The sequence below is a fragment of the Muntiacus reevesi genome, chromosome 6 (genome assembly GCF_963930625.1).
Source record: "Muntiacus reevesi chromosome 6, mMunRee1.1, whole genome shotgun sequence".
NCBI classification, from domain to species: domain Eukaryota; kingdom Metazoa; phylum Chordata; class Mammalia; order Artiodactyla; family Cervidae; genus Muntiacus; species Muntiacus reevesi.
The window spans coordinates 72,996,847-73,012,681 of NC_089254.1; the positions used below are offsets into that span (position 1 = coordinate 72,996,847).

At 47.9% G+C, this 15,835-nt stretch overlaps 1 protein-coding gene across 1 annotated transcript in view; it reads left to right on the top strand.

Annotated features, from left to right (window-relative positions):
• NUDCD3 (NudC domain containing 3) overlaps positions 1-15,835 on the top strand; it is a 69,219-nt gene that overhangs the window by 41,295 nt on the left and 12,089 nt on the right. The window contains exons 3-4 of the mRNA XM_065938636.1: positions 3,715-3,847; positions 13,473-13,616. Coding sequence (XP_065794708.1) covers positions 3,715-3,847; positions 13,473-13,616 — 277 coding nt within the window. The remainder of the gene's footprint in view (positions 1-3,714; positions 3,848-13,472; positions 13,617-15,835) is intronic.

Here is a 15,835-nt window from a genome sequence, read left to right on the forward strand (position 1 = left end):
CTCACTATCTCTTTAAGGGTGAGATGCTTTCTTTTATACCCTTGACCCAGCAGATCCACTCCTGGGTGAATAGCCAAGACAGATCCTTCAGGTTTGGTGACACAAAATGGAGAGGATAGCATACTGAATGTCCATGAGGTTCCCCCACTTTCTTATTAACAATATGTCAGAATTCATGTTTCCTTTCTCTTCCTAATCCCTTTTTTTTTGATGTGACAGAGCCCAGAAATCACAAACTTTCTTTCACCCATGCGTACTTCAGTAAAAAAGAAAAATGGACTAAATGTATATCACAATTTACAAATTTATGATTCCCTTTAATCATCTAATGTCCAGACCACGTTCACTTTCCCCTCATTGTCTCAGAATGTCTTTTTACAGTTGGTTTTTTCAAAATAGCAGTCCAGCAGGTCCAAACATTACATTTGGTTGCTGTATCTTCTAAGTCTCTTAATTTAGAATAATTCCTCTTCTGTTTTTTCATTTTATGATGCCCTTTGTAACCATTTATTTGTAAAGAAACTTAGAATTTTGTCTATGGTCATCTCCCAGATGCTGGACTTGGTTGGTTTTATGTTGGTGGTTTTGATGGATGTGTTCTCTGCCACCTGTGCTCCCTGTAGTCTGGTGACTAGACCTGTGATGTGGAGCGGATTTAAGGCTCAGCGTTAGGGCAGGACTACCACAGAGGTGGGGCTCTCTCAGGAGGTGCCTGGTGTCTGGCTATTGTGGACACAGGTGATTTTTCCACTCCTTCTGTGAGCAGACTCCCATCCACCTCTCACCTAGCACTCTACACCCATCAAGGAATGCTGCCCAGACTCAGCGCTTCCATTGTAGGTTACACAGTGGTGATTATCTCATTCTGTTATACCTTTGTTGTTATTGGCTGCGCGGACTTTTCTCTAGTGAAAGTGAGTGGAGGCTACTCTCTAGTTATGGTGCACAGGCTTCTCATTGTGCTGGCTTCTCTCATTGCAGAGCACGAGCTCCGGGTGTGGGATATGGTAGGATCAGTGAGAAGAGCAGGAAATCGATGAGAGATGGAGCTGCTCTGTAAAGGGAGAGGATGAACTACTGTTTACTAACCACCGTGCACACTGCCCCCCCGCCCCCCAGGCTTGCATGCACACACAGCGCAAACATGCTCACACCACACGTTCACATCACACACACACAAGGGAAAACGTGCACATGGAAGTGCTCACACACTGTGTACTCCACACACACATACACACCACACACATGCTCTCAGGACATACTCATTCATATGTACACGTGCACACCACATGCCTCACGCACAAGCCTGGGCCCCTCCCCTAGGTACACGGACAGTGGCATCTACAGGTGGGTGGGGAGCTGTCACACCTGTGTCCCACTGAATACCCAGGAGAGGTGGCCTTTGCCTTAGAGCATGAGAGGCAGGTGTGAATGAGTGGAGGCTGAATGTTCCAGGGTGGAAGCAGCTCTTTTCTGGTTCCGGGAACCTGGTGAGTGCTGGCCAGCACCTGCCTCCACACAGTGGGGAATCCAGGAATTCACCCCCCACCCCCAACCCTGGGAACCTGGAAAGGGGCTTGAGAGTGCCCCCTGCTGAATTATAACCTGTTTCCTATATGGGCTCCAGTCTCCTGCACAAGAGCCTTTATTTGGGGTCTGTGACCCCTTTTACCCTCTGCTTCTCCCACTCGCCACTGGCTGTTCTAATTCCCATGGTGCAGGGGCTTGGAGGGAGGGAGGGAGAGGGGAGGCGGGTCTGAGTTCCTTTCCCACCTGTGCAGGTGACACTGGCTGTGGGTGCCTGCCCAGCAGAGCCTCTCCCTTGGAGAGGGCTTTTTTTGAACACAGCCACAACCCTGTTATCTGGGCTGATCCGGCTCATCAGGCGTGGGTGCTGCAGTGAGGCCTGCTCCCCGTCTGCACCCTGGCTGCTGACTCATGCTCCTCCTCCCACCCTTCCCACTCCGCCCGCCCCCTTCCCCCTCCCACCCCGGTGCTGGCCGACAGCTGCAGGGGTGTGGCTGTAGGCTGGTCTGGGAGGGCAGGGTGAGGGGGGGCCCAGAGCACCTGCATATGACAGGAGACTTATTTTTTGCACACTGTCGGCTGGAAATAATCAACTTTATTTAAAGAGAATGTGGATTTAGAGTGTTAAAAACACCCAACAGCTTGCTAGTCTGTGCTGGGGAGAAGCTGCAGGTCCGTACAGGGTTGTTGGGGGTGGGGAGGGGCACGTGTCTGCTGAGCTGCCCACCCTGTGATGCTGCCTGGCCAGCGCCCTCCACAAACACCAGCTCCACATCGCTCACCTCTGCCACATGGCTGTCTTCTCCCCAAGGTTCTTCATGTTGTTCCTCTGTGCATGTCTTTGTGTCCAGAGCCCCCTCCCTTTAAGGACACAGTCGCATTGGGTCAGGGCCTACCCTAATGACCTCATTCTAACTGGATTACATCCGTTTAGACTGTTTCCGCATGAGGTGCCGAGGGTTAGGACTTTAGCACATTCATTTTGGGGGACATAGCCCATAGTAGCCACCAGTTTACCGACCCAGAGAACCTGGGCTATGATAGAGGCCCAGCCTCAGATTTAAGGTGTGGAAGGCATACCCATAGGAGATAAATGTGTTCTTGGCTTACAACGTTCACCTGAAAAGTGCATCCTCATTAACCACCACTTGCAGCCCCTCCTAACCAGAGGTGAGGGGCTGATGGGGTACAGCTCTTGACCCTCTTGTATGTTTTCCTCTGCAGACATGTAGGCATGCATGGTGAGTGTGGCAGCCCATCCATCAGCCTCTCCCTCCAGGCGCATCAGCTGGGCGCCGCACATGCAGAAGAGGGGCTGCATGCACCTGTTGTTGGGATGGGCATGCTCATAGGTGTTGTCTCCTCCTTGACTAGGTTTCTGTCTTTTAATTTAGATCAAAAACTTACTAGGATGGACTCTCAACTTATTTTTATGTGGTGTTTTCACTATTATTAACACTTAAATTTTGTGACAAGTGTTTTATTGTGTTTTGTTTTTGACATGAGCCTCTTGGCCATGCCTGTTTGCATCTGTGCTGGGTTGGTAATGCACGTACAAGAAGATTCAGCTGACGGGGTTTCTTTCCTAGGCTGTCTCATAAGCACACTGCTCACATCTGAAGACAGCCTGCAGTTCAGTGCAGTGCCTTGGCTTTGATTTATTTACCAGGGGAAGATGGAGGCCGGGGTTGGATTAGAACTGAAGTTGAGTAGCTATAGACTGAAGTTGTTTTTTGATCCCCCCCCTTCTTTTTAAAAGATATGCCCTGCCAAGCAGGGCATATGGGAATGGGTATGGGAAACCAGGCACCCACAAGCCCCAAGATGTTATTAATGAGACTCTTTGGCTTGTGGACTGGTCTGGATTCTAAGCTCTGTGAAGACCAGGAGGGCCAGGCTGTGCCATGGACTGCAGTGACGGATATTTTTCCTAACCTTGAGGGTGCCACACGGGGCTTCTCCTTGGCTTTTCCCTTTGTTCCTGTGACTTCCCAGGAGGCCCGAGCTGGGTGGTCAGAAAGGAAATTAGCCAGAGGGAAGGGGAGTTTTAGACGCAGAAGGTTAGGTGAAAAGCAAGGTTAGGTGAACGTTCTCAGGACATGGAAACAGTATGTTCCTGAGTACCCTGTGGGCTTCCTGCCCTGCTTGTGGGCCTGGGCTGTCGTCTTACTTCTTGTTCTTTCTCAGGAGACAGGAGCAGTTCCAGAGAAACCCCGACAGCTACAATGGTGCTGTGCGTGAGAACTACACCTGGTCCCAGGACTACACCGACCTAGAGCTCAAGGTGCCGGTGCCCAAGCACGTGGTGAAGGGCAAGCAGGTAACCGCCAGGTCCTTCCAGCTTCATCTGCTCAGCTTCTTTCCTGAAGCAAAGGCTTCAGGCTGTGGGCTGCGCTGGAGCTGCTTAGCCACCAGCACAAAACTGCTTCTTGTCTTCAGTCACAAGCATGCCAATCTCTATCCTCTTTAACCACGTTAAGTATGAGACCCAACTTAGCCTTCTATGTGAATAGCACCTGAGCTTTTTTTTTCTTTTTACTTACAGTATTTTCATATCATTTATTGTCTTTAGTCTCTGCAAAAGCACAGTGCTTTTGCCAGTGCCTACAGAGTAGGCAAGGCAGTTGTTGTTACTCCCATTTCACACTGGGGAAGGTGGAAGCCTGAAAGGCAAAGGAGAGCACCACAGGTTCTGCCGTGATAAGTGGACTTCCGCTCCTGTGCTCTGTGGGGCTGTAACATCTATAGCTTGAGTGGATTTCTCCATCTTGGGGAGCTTGAGTGAGTGGAAATTTAATCTTTTAGTGAGAGAGAGATGTTTACTTGGGGACCTTGCTGAGAATAACATTATTATAGCTCATTGTAAGTAGGCAGGCTTCACACTAAAGAAGAAAACTCTCATGTGAAATGGGACACTGTTACTATAATCCACAATGTAAAAAATTCTTACATATGCTGGAAACTGTTTTCTTATTTCATTTGTCATGAGAAACTACAACCTGCAAAGTAAGTGGTATCTTTCATGTTTTATAGATGAGAAATTGAGGCAGAGAGAAGTTGCTCAGTTATCCAAGTTGACATGGAAAAGTCACCATGTGTTCCTTCACTCTTCCTATGCCAGGAACAGTGAGCACTGTCTGAATGTTTTAGGAGTGAGTGACTGAATGGGTGCCCTGGTACAGCCGTGGTTTGATTCAGGTGTGTCTGCTTCTAAAGCTCATACTGTTTTCCCTGTGTCCCACTCCTCTCTTTATAAACAGAAATAACTGCAGCCTTCTTTAAAAGGGACAGTCCCAGAGCATGTGAAACGAAAGTTGAGTTTCATGTACGTTTCTGAGAAACGACCACTGTGAAGTGGCTCCTACATGGATACATGTCAGATCCAGGCTCTGGGCAGTGAGCAAGCCCTTCCAGACCTTCCCCTTAGCCCACTTCTATCCTGAGGTCCCTCCTGGTCCCTTTGTGGTTACCCAGGTCTCTACCTAAAATAGGCCTGCCCTCTGCAGTGGTCCGGGTGGGGCTGGGGAAGCCTCTAGGAGACTGCAGCTTCCTAGCAGTGTCAGGTGAATGCAGCCCATCCTGCAGCACGGCGCACAGGAGCAGGACCGGAGCCCCTGGGTCTTCACAGCTCCTTGTGGGTGCGCGTCAGGGCGCGTGGGGATGGTGCCAGCTGCAGCGGCACTGTCTAAACGTCTCTCGCTTTCTCTCCTTCCCACTCCAGCCCAGGAGATCTCACTAGGGCTCAGCGACCTCCTGACCTGATGACTTTAGGATCCAGGTCATACTGGGTAACTAGGAGTCATTCCCACAGAATCCTACTTTTGATGACTGTGTCCCCCCTGACACAGTAGGTCAGAGGAGCTGGTACAGGCTGACCTTCCTGTCAGGGTGAGTTGCCCAGCATGCTTTAGAGTTTTAGTGGGTCAGGTGTTGATTTTCATTTTGGTTTTTTTTTTGGTAGGATTACCTTGTATGTAGGCAAATAAATTATGAAAAGTGTTGGTTATACACTTAATTACTTGGCTAAAAATGTTAGAGCTTCCTGGTCTAGCCTGTCTTCTACCTTCTCCATGAACTTCAGGAACTTTCTCTGGAAGGACTTTTGTTAGGCCCAACCTAAAACTAGTTATTTTGGGGAATTCTCTGGCAATCCAGTGATTAGGACTCCATTGTTTTTTAGTGCTGATGACACAGGTTTGATCCCTGATCGGGGAACTGAGATGCCACAAGCTGCACAGCATGGCCTCCCCACAAAAGGCAACCCCCCTGTCAAAACCCCAAACTAGTTATTTTCCCTTTCTTTGACTTAAGAGACCTAGGTCACTTGGCAGCTCTTGCTGAGCTTCCCACGGCTACCTGGGAAGCCTACTCATTGAAAACAGCATCTCAGATGTGCCCACTAGTCACTGGCGTGTCGGTCTCGTGATTCTAAGCTCTGCCGTCAGCAGTGTGTTGTGAGGGGCGTGCCCTTCATCGCATTGTGCTAAGGGATGGATCGTCATGCCCCCGTCACATCCTTGCCTCTCAGATCCACTTGTCTTGACCTCTGGGGTGAGATGGCCTCGCTTTCAGCAAGGGTGGCCCTGGGTTTTGCTCATTTCTGCGTTAGACATTTACTGAGCACGTGATGGTCCCCGAGACTGGTATGAGATGACTGCACTGGAGCTGACATGTGGGGCTCAGATAACGATGGCGGGTGTATCAGCACAGTTCCCGGCTGAGTGGAGTGTAAACAGTCTGTTTGTTTAACCTACACTGTGCAGCCAGACACCCCTTGGGCCCTTCCCCCAGCAGCGCTTTGAGGCTTTGCGGTTCACAGGAGGAAACACAGAGAAGGTCAGGGTTTCCAGGCTCGCTTTCTCTGGAGCTAGTGCTCCCCGCATTCGGGGGTGTGTGGATGAACCTGAGTGTTTGCGATGCTGGGACTAGAAGAGGCGCATTCTTTGTAAGACATTTATTTATCTAGTGTTGGCACATTATGATACCTGCTGATTTAATTTGCAGTAATCTCCTGTGTGGTTGGATTGTTTTTTCTCTTTCGGTAGTATTTTTTCCCCATGACATTAAAAAAAGAAAAGTATGATTGATACACAGTGTTAGTTTAAGGTGTACAGTATAATGGTTTGATATCTGTGTTTTATGGAATGATCACCACAATATCTGGTTAACATCCTCACCATATTACAGAACTTTGTGTGTGTGTGCTGAGAACTTTTAAGATACTCTTCTCAGCAACTTTCAAATTGTGTTTTTCTTTTAAAAATTTGTGATCTCTAGTTTTTAATGATCTGAGAGATTTAGTCATGCCTCACTTAAAATTTGGGAGTAGGTTTATTTTGTATCTCTTGGCTTTTGCTGGCCTAAGGGTTTTTTTCTGAGTTGCCACTTTCTTTCTGGACCGGCTCCTTTTCCAGCTGTTCCTGTGGTACCTATCACAGCTACGTGTCAGCAGTGTTTATTTTTGGTTTTTGTCTGTGGAACCTTTCAGATACCATCATGATGATAGCTGTGATGGTAGCGGCTCAGCCGATGAAGTCGCAGTTGTTCTGGGTTTGTAAGTAGCTCTGTGTGAGGGGGGCAGGCATGTTGGGCGTAGCGGGTAGATGTGGGAGGCACCGAGTGTTAATGGAGGGCGGTCCTGGGCCCTCTCTTCTTCAACTATAGCTTGGTGCTTGAGGCCTCAGAAGATTGCCTCTCCTTTACTCCTTGTTGATTATTTTTTTAAGTGGAAATGGGTTTGCCTCTCAGGTGTAGTGGGGGACAGCTGAATGCCTGTAGGTTATGCTTTATGTTCAAGCGTTGTTATTTTACATGCAACCATTTAAAAATTTTTGTTATTTCTATTGTTTTGCTGGAGAATCTAAAGGAAAATTTCTCAAAATAAAGCTTTGGTCTCATTCATTTGTGAGATATAGTTAAGTCTTTGCACAGGAAAAGCAGCCAAGTTCCCCATTCTTTGCTCAGCGTAGCCATGGAGTCGGGAGAGGGAAGTTTGCAGTTAGGACGGAGATCTTTGTGTGATTGCAGAAGTCAGCTGGGGCTGGTTATAAACATGGCCTTTCACTGAATCATAGGATTTTAATGTTGGAAAATTGGACTACAGAGATTTTTAGTCTAACCTCTCACTTGGCACATGAGAAAACTCTCCTGGAGATGTGAACTGCTAAGGCCCCACACTGTCTGGTGAGATGGTGGTGGAGCAGAGAGCAGGACCCAGCTCCTACCTGCTTCTCTGATCAGTCATCTTCTGAGTGGAAAATATCATGATATTGTTGTGCACAGTCCTGACTAGATGACAGTGAGTGACAAGTGAATTAATTTCCTTTGCAATATTCTCTTTCCTCTTGGAGATGGTGCGTGGTCTTTACTGACTAATGAGGTCCTGCAGGCTGGTGGGCTCATAGCCATGCTGCATGCCATCTCTAGCCTCACCATGGGAACCTCCCGGAAGAGCACCAAGACCCCTGGACATGTCTTGTACAGTGATGTTGTGCCCCCAGAGTTCGATGCAGCTGTTGGAATTTGTGCTAAAAAGCTCTGCAACACAATGTTCCCTTCTTAGAAGGCGTTTAGAAAAAAATGTAGGAAGACTTTTATTATGGGAAACTTCCATAGCAAAAAAGGCTAATAGGTTGCATTTATCTATTAAAAAAATTTTTTTTGGTTGAATGCATAGGACATTTACCTGTTCAAAACAATAAAAATGTACAATGAAAAGCTTCTCTCCTGCCTCTATTTATCCTATTCAAGCCCCCACCCCAACCTCAGAAGTCACCTTACTAGTTTCTGGGATCTTTTGGCAGGTGTTTTCTTTCTTTCTTTCCTTTTTCTTTTTTTAAAAAGATTTTTGATGGGGACCGTTTTAAAATTTTTTATTGTATCTGTTACAGTGTTGCTTCTGTAACAGAAGCATGTGGGATCTTGGCTCCTTGACCAGGAATTGAACCTGCACCCCCTGCATTGGAAGGGGAAACTTTAACCACTGAACCACCAGGGAAGTCCTGCCAGATGTTTTCTATGTATATCGTGTCAAACATGACTTGTGACTGGACTGAACTGAACTGAATTGACAGCATTCAGGAGCACTGTATTTATTACCACACCATCATTTTGAGAAAGTTACTTGAGGCTACAGATGGTACACTCATGGCCCTACAGATGGTACACTCCCATTCCCCACATTGGCCCTACCAGGGCAGCTCTGGTCTCATACGCTTGCTGCCCTGCTCCCCGCGCCTCAGCTCTTCCTGCCAACCAGCAGGTGGCTGCCCAGGAAAGTCTCAAGGGACGCAGAATTTCCCCTGACATCCAGCTTCATCTGTCAGGACCCCGAAGGTGTATGTGCCTGAGCCCACTGCCCCTTCCACTCAGGGCTCGGGTCTCTGGTTTTACTCCACTTTCACTGCATCCCTTTGGATCAGGAGTTTCTTGTAGTTTTTTGTTTTTCTGGAGTTTCTTGCTGTCTTGCTTTTTTTTCTTGTCAAAAATAGTACACTATCATCATGAACTCGGAATTACCCGGATTCTCACTGGTACTCTGTATTGTCTAGAAGTCACTCTGCAGACCGTTTTACCCATGACTCCCATTTGGACTGATTATTTTCTAGTTCAATATTATGTAGCTTGCATTCTAAAACTTCTTTTTACCTCACTTCTAGATTAAATTCACTGTGTTTTAGATCCTTTCTGGGATCTTACCCCCCCCCCTTTATTTTTATTGAGATATAATTGGCATATATAATTGTAGTAGGTTCAGATGTGCAGCATAATTATTTGAAATGTGTATGTATGTATGTATGTGTGTGTGTGTGTGTGTGTGTGTGTGTGTGTGTGTGTAGCAAAATAATTCCACCATAAGTTTAGTTAACATTCACCACCTCACATAGTCACAGTTTTTTTCTTGTGATGAGAACTTTTAGTTCTCCTCTCTTAGCAACTTTTAAATATACAGGTATTGTGAATTGTAGTCACCATGCTGTACTTTAGATTCCCAGAACTTACTCATTTTATAAGTAGAAGTTTGTACTGTTTGACCCTCCCTCACCCAGGGTCTTTCTCTGTTTTAGTTTCATCCTCATTTTGTTATGTTATAGCCTCAAGTAACTTTCTCAAAATGATGGTGTGGTAATAAATACAGTGCTCCTGAATGTTGTCAGTTCAGTTCAGTTCAGTCAGTCATGTCTGACTCTTTGCGACCCCATGGACTGCAGCATGCCGGGCGTCCTTGTCCATCACCAGCTCCTGGAGCTTACTCAAACTCATGTCCATTGAGTTGGTGATGCCATCCAACCATCTCATCCTCTGTCATCCCCTTCTCCTCCCGCCTTCAATCTTTCCCAGCATCTGGATCTTTTCCAATGAGTCAGTTCTTCATATCAGGTGGCCAGAGTATTGGAGTTCCAGCTGCAGCCTCTGTCCTTCCAATGAGTATTCAGGACTGATTTCCTTTAGGATTGACTGGTGGATCTTGCAGTCCAAGGGACTCTCAAGAGTTCGTTCAGCACCACAGTTCAAAAGCATCAATTCTTTGGCGCTCAGCTTTCTTTATGGTCCAACTCTCACATCCATACAGACTACTGGAAAAACCATAGCCTTGACTAGACAGACCTTTGTTGGCAAAGTAATGTCTCTGCTTTTTAATATGCTGTCTAGGTTGGTCATAGCTTTTCTTCCAAGGAGCAAACGTCTTTTAACTTCATGCTGCAGTCCCATCTGCAGTGATTTTGGAGCCCAAAAAATAGTCTCTCACTGTTTGCTTTGTTTCCCCATCTATTTGCCATGAAGTGATGGGACCGGATGCCATGATCTTAGTTTTCTGAATGTAGAAACATTTCTGAATGTTTTAAACCAACTTTTTCACTCTCCTCTTTCACTTTAAGAGGCTCTTTAGTTCTTCACTTTCTGCTGTAAATGTGGTGTCATCTGCATATCTGAGGTTATTGATATTTCTCCTGGCAATCTTGATTCCAGCTTGTGCTTCATCCAGCCTGGCATTTTGCATAATGTACTCTGCATATAAGTTAAATAAGCAGGGTGACAATATACAGCTTTGACATATTCCTTTTCCTATTTGGAACCAGTCTGTTGTTCCATGTCCAGTTCTAACTGTTGGTTCTTGACCTGCATACAGAGTTCTCAAGAGGCAGGTCACATGGTCTGGTATTCCCATCTCTTGAAGAATTTTCCACAGTCAAAGGCTTTGGTATAGTCAATAAAGAAGAAATACAGTTATTTTAACCTTTCACTTATTTTGTGATTTGAGTGTATGGAATTCTAACTTTGAAAAATACTTTCTTGGGAATTCCCTGGTCACCTAGGATTCTAGGCTTTTGCTGCTGTGGCCCAGGTTCATTCCCTGGTAGGGGAACTGAGATCCGGCACAAACAAACAAGCAGACTTCCCCCAGCGTGACTGTGGGTGTCATTCTCTTGTTTGCTTACATTCACTGTTACTGATTCTAGTAATCTCTTTCATTCCGGTTCTTTGTGCGTAAACTTTTACCCTGTTATTTAGAACTTTTTGGAACTTATTCTAAATACTCAGTGATATGAATTGTCGTCTCTCATTTCTTCTGTTCAGCCCTCAGTGGTTTCTTTCAAACTGAAGCCATGTTTTTCTTAAGCACTGGAAAGTAGTCGTTTTCTTGTCATAGTTTCTGGGATGCCAAACTGATTGCCTGGATTGGTTTCTTACTCTACCTTGATTTTTTTGATATTATCTTCCAGCCTTTCTATTGAAAATTTTACTTTCATTCTATTTTTTTCTAAGTGTCTTTTGTTTGTTTTGTCTAGTTCTGTTTTCATATTTTATTCTGGTTCTGCAGATGCAGTATCTTCTCAGGTCTCTCAGAATATAAATTGGACATATTTTAAAATTGCCTTTTTTCTTAGGTAGCTCTGTAATCTTTACCTTTTTTTTCTGTTGTTAACCTAAGTCTGTCTTTTGGGGCTGCTGCTTTTTCTCATAGGATACAGTCCTTAGTTTCCTGTTAGTTTTTTTATTTAAAAAATATATCTTCCTCATTCTTTTGAGTGTGGAATGATGTTGATGGTTTTCTCCTTTACATGTCTGTGGTCTGCTCCTCCATCGCTGCTCACAGCTGAGGGGTTGACTGGTGGTTGGGGTTGACTGGTGGTTGGCTTTGCCTTATGGTATGCTGGACCAGTGTCTACCCAGTCCCCTCAGCTGCTGGCCAGGTTTTCTGGAGCAGGGCTGCCTGTTGCACATGGCGGGTTCCAGCCTCTCCTGCTGGGGCTTCGCTGGCCCAGCTGCCCTGTGGACTGACTCAGCTGCTCTGCCTCCACACTCCGTTCTTGCCAGCTGCCAGCCAGAGGCCCCACGCAGCTGTGCTTGCCCCTGTTCTGTGGAGTCTGTCCCCACACACTTTTCCTTCCTCTCCACAGGGCTGTCAAAAGCTTGTCTGTCCTGGCCTCTCCCTTCTCCCCTTGTGTTGTCTGGGGTTTTTCTGCCTCTTCTCAGAGTGACACCTTGGACTGGAGCTCTTGGAAGCATCTCCTGCCTAGTTTCCCCTTGCTGCCTGGGTGCATCCCCTTTGTACAAGAGACAGGTGTTGTGGAAACTCACCCAGATTTAGAAATTATCCTGTTAGGTAAAGCTGGCTGGAGAATTTTATTTGTTAAAGTGAGCTTGTTCCTGGGAGGCCAACTGATGGAGCCTTGGTCCACTCTGTCAGGTGTTCTCTGCACTTCTGAGTTCATGGTCAGGGACATGATTTGGCCAGCAATTGTCTGGATCCATCTAGGAGTGAGCTGGTCTACTGTTGGGCAGCTGGGAGTGAAGTGAGTTGTGCCTGTGCCTTAGCAGAATCAGTCGAGAAAGTGGTAATTCTCCCAAAGTTGAGTGTAAGTGGAGCTGGGGCTCACAGGACCCCACTGGGGCCATGCCTGTGGGCAGACATCGTTTTCCTTTCCATCACTCATTTATGGTTATTTAAAATTCAGGTAGGTTATAGTATCAGATTCCATCAACGTGTGTGTAAACTCCAGTTTGAAAATTCTATGACACTGAGGGAATCTTTTCAAGTGCTTTATAAGCATTTAATAAGCACTTACCAAGTGACATGGGAAGGCCACCTCCAAACTGTTTTGACACCTTGACTGACCCCACACTCCGGTGAGAAAGGTCTGAGTTAGCCAGCCTCTGTTCATGTAATGAATACATTGTGTAAATACTATTATAAAAAGATTTTTGCATTGTAAAACACAGAATTTAGAATTTTAAAGAGAAGGTGGTGGTGATTGGGGGTGGGGGGGAGATCTCTGTAGTTCTGTTTTCTTTCCTGGACTGTTTACTGATCTGAATGTACTTGGGATGCTGCTTGTTGGGATCCACGCATGAAGCAGAGCCCCTAGTCCAGCAGCTCCAGCGCAGGTGTGAAGACAAACATGTGAGAGCAGAGATCCAACAAATGAGGATATGGGAGAACAGACACAAAATGTAAACCCAGAGGACCTGGCCTCACCCTCCTGGGTGAGAGCCGAACTGTGGCCACAGCCCGCACAGTAGCTCCTGGAGGGAAAGGAGCTGGCTGCTCTGGCCCCCGGGCATGTTCTCTGGGGCGGGACTGCTGTGAACTCCAGACAGCAAGGTGGGCGTGGGGAGAGTAGCCCCCTGCTACACTGTCCCCGCTTGCCTTCCGTCCAGGGAGTTGGTCTCCCCTTCTAACTGGAGAAGAGATTCTGCTCACACAAAGCACCCCCTGTTACTGTTAGGCATATCAAAACTGTAAGTACATTCTCTTGAAGGAGATGACGACACAGTCTCCTTCATGTGTGAGTTGGTATTATTTTCTTGGCTCAGTGGACCTGGTGACGCTTGGCATGGTCTTGCCTCCCGTTCTCTTCCTGTGTGCAGCCAGGCGCCTTGGAAACCACTGTCCCCTCCTGTCTTGGAACACAGGGTGATTCTCTTTTGCTCTGTTCCAGGTCTCGGTGACCCTCAGCAGCACCTCCATCCGGGTGGCTGTGCTGGAGGAAAATGGGGAGCGTGTCCTCATGGAAGGGAAGTTCACCCACAAGATCAACACCGAGAGCTCCCTCTGGAGCCTCGAACCTGGGAAGTGTGTCTTGGTGAGTGTGGGCTGTTGAGGCAGTGGGCGTGTTGATTCCTGCCAGCAGGGGAGTTGCCTCATGGTTTGCCACATAGCTCAGAAGGCACCTTTGTGGGCCTCTGCTGACTCACTGCCGCATCTGCAGCCTTGGCCCCTGGGGGTCCCAGCGCTTGACTCCTTGAGGTGGAGCCCCTGTCAGTGAGAAACTCAGGGGCCCTTGAGTGCAGTCTGTCCTCCTGCCCACTCACAGACCACACACAGTGACCACGGAGGAGGTCCTGGCGGGGCACCATCCCCAGAGTGTGGCTGTGTTCACACTAGATGTGTCTCTTTAGTCCTCTCTTCAGGGATTCAGTTATATCTAAAAGACAAAACCAAATAAATTAAAAACTAAAAGGCAGATCATTTTCACGAATGCCAGTCTGGCGGATGCAGAGTTAATAAACTCAGCCTTATTTGATAAAGGGGGTCTCAATTGGCTAAGCTAACTGAGGGTGTGTGATCCAAACTAAGGGGAATGTGTTCCAGTTACTACATTCTTCCTTCGTAAGAGCCTTGCACCTGTTCAGTGGGCAGCATGCAGGGAAGCTTCCTGCAGCAAAGGGAGACTGTATATTTGGGTTCATTCTTTTCCCTCCTCCTGGGGTGCTTAACCTGGGGCTTGGTGAAAGGGGTAAAGACGAAAAGAAAAATATTAAGTCTTTGGACAAAGAAAAGCTTCAGAATTTTATATAGAAATGTTCTTTAGGTACAGTTTCATCAAGATCTACTAGTCTCTGGAAAATAGATGCCCATGGGCCTGCCTGTTTGGTCCTAACCAGCAGGGCCCCTGGGGTTCTGTTTGGCTTCTCTCAGCTCTCAGACACCCATGACAGATGGAGCAGAGAGGATTGCACCAGTGCTGGGCTGGCTGGAGGTCTCAGCGTGCTCAGGAGCCATGAGCACACAGCGGCCCCTCTGTGTGACACGGGCACTGGGCAGAGTGCTGGCCAGGTCTGCCAGAGTCCTGTTTAGACCTTGCTCTGTTGCACATCCCCTGTCCTCGCGAGGTTTCTCCTGCTCACCATGAGCGTGTGACAGTTGTGATGATTTCCCCCCTCGTTGCCCTGGGGTTCAGTCCCTCATCCCTTCACCCCTGTGCCTCCCCACTTGCAGCGCCGTTCCCCAAACTATGGCCCGTGTTCTTATCACCAGTTCCTCCATTTGCAGAATGCCTTCGTGGTCATGGTCTCCTCTGGACTTTGCCTGGTTGCAGGAGGTAGAAAGCCAGGGTTTCATTTTCCCTCTGCCTACCAAGGTCATGCCAGTGGCCAGTGGGAGCCAGCGACTGGCAGGCTACCCTCTGCAGGTGCTGCTGTGATGGCTCAAGTGGTCCCAGAAATGTGGACTCGTGATCTTGGGTGCCCTGTTGTCCACGGGCACCAGGCCTCACATCACCTGTGTGGGGTTGATGGGCTGTCCAGAGCAGTCCCAGCAGGCAGCTGCTGTGCTGGTCTCCCTCTGAGGGGCACTTCTGCTATCTTCAGCCCTGTAAACCTGAGTCCGTGCCTGGGACGGAAAGACTGACCTCGTTGCTGGACCCTGAAGGTTCACAGCCTCTGTTCACAGCCCACTTCGTCTGTCAGGGTTGTAATCAGGATACCGAGGATTCCCTTTACTTGACGTTACTTCTGTGAAAACGAGGTTGCTACCAGGTAGCTCACTCTTTAGGGTGATTGTCACAAGAGGTGACACTGACTTCTTCACACCTGTTCCAGAGCCATGTCATTTTGTGTGTTTTGTCCAACTTACATCTGAACACAGATGTGGCTTGCGGCTAGGGCATTAACTCCTTGTAATTCAGGCCTCCATCTGTTGCGTACAGGCACTCTGGCCTGGCTGTCTGAGGTGCCTGGCAATGCTGTTTCATCTCTGCAAGCCTGTTTTACATACCAGGATGCTGACACTCAGCGTGAAGGGCTTGCTCAGGGTGGAGCCAGACTCCAGACCCGGAGGCCTCCTGTTCCCTCCTTCTCTGACTTTCAGCCGAAAGGTGCCCTGTGGGGAGCAGGCAGGGGAGGAGAGCTGGTAGCAGTGTGGTGGTGTTGGTGAGAGGCTGCACTGGGCCAGCAGGGAGGCCAGGGTGTCGCCGCCTCTGCCAACCTTGCTGAGGTGGCCCGGGTGGCCGGTCATGTGCCCAGGCCCCGCAGTCACCCCAGGTCCTCCTCTGGTCCAGGAGGAAGCTTGTGCCCTGGCCAC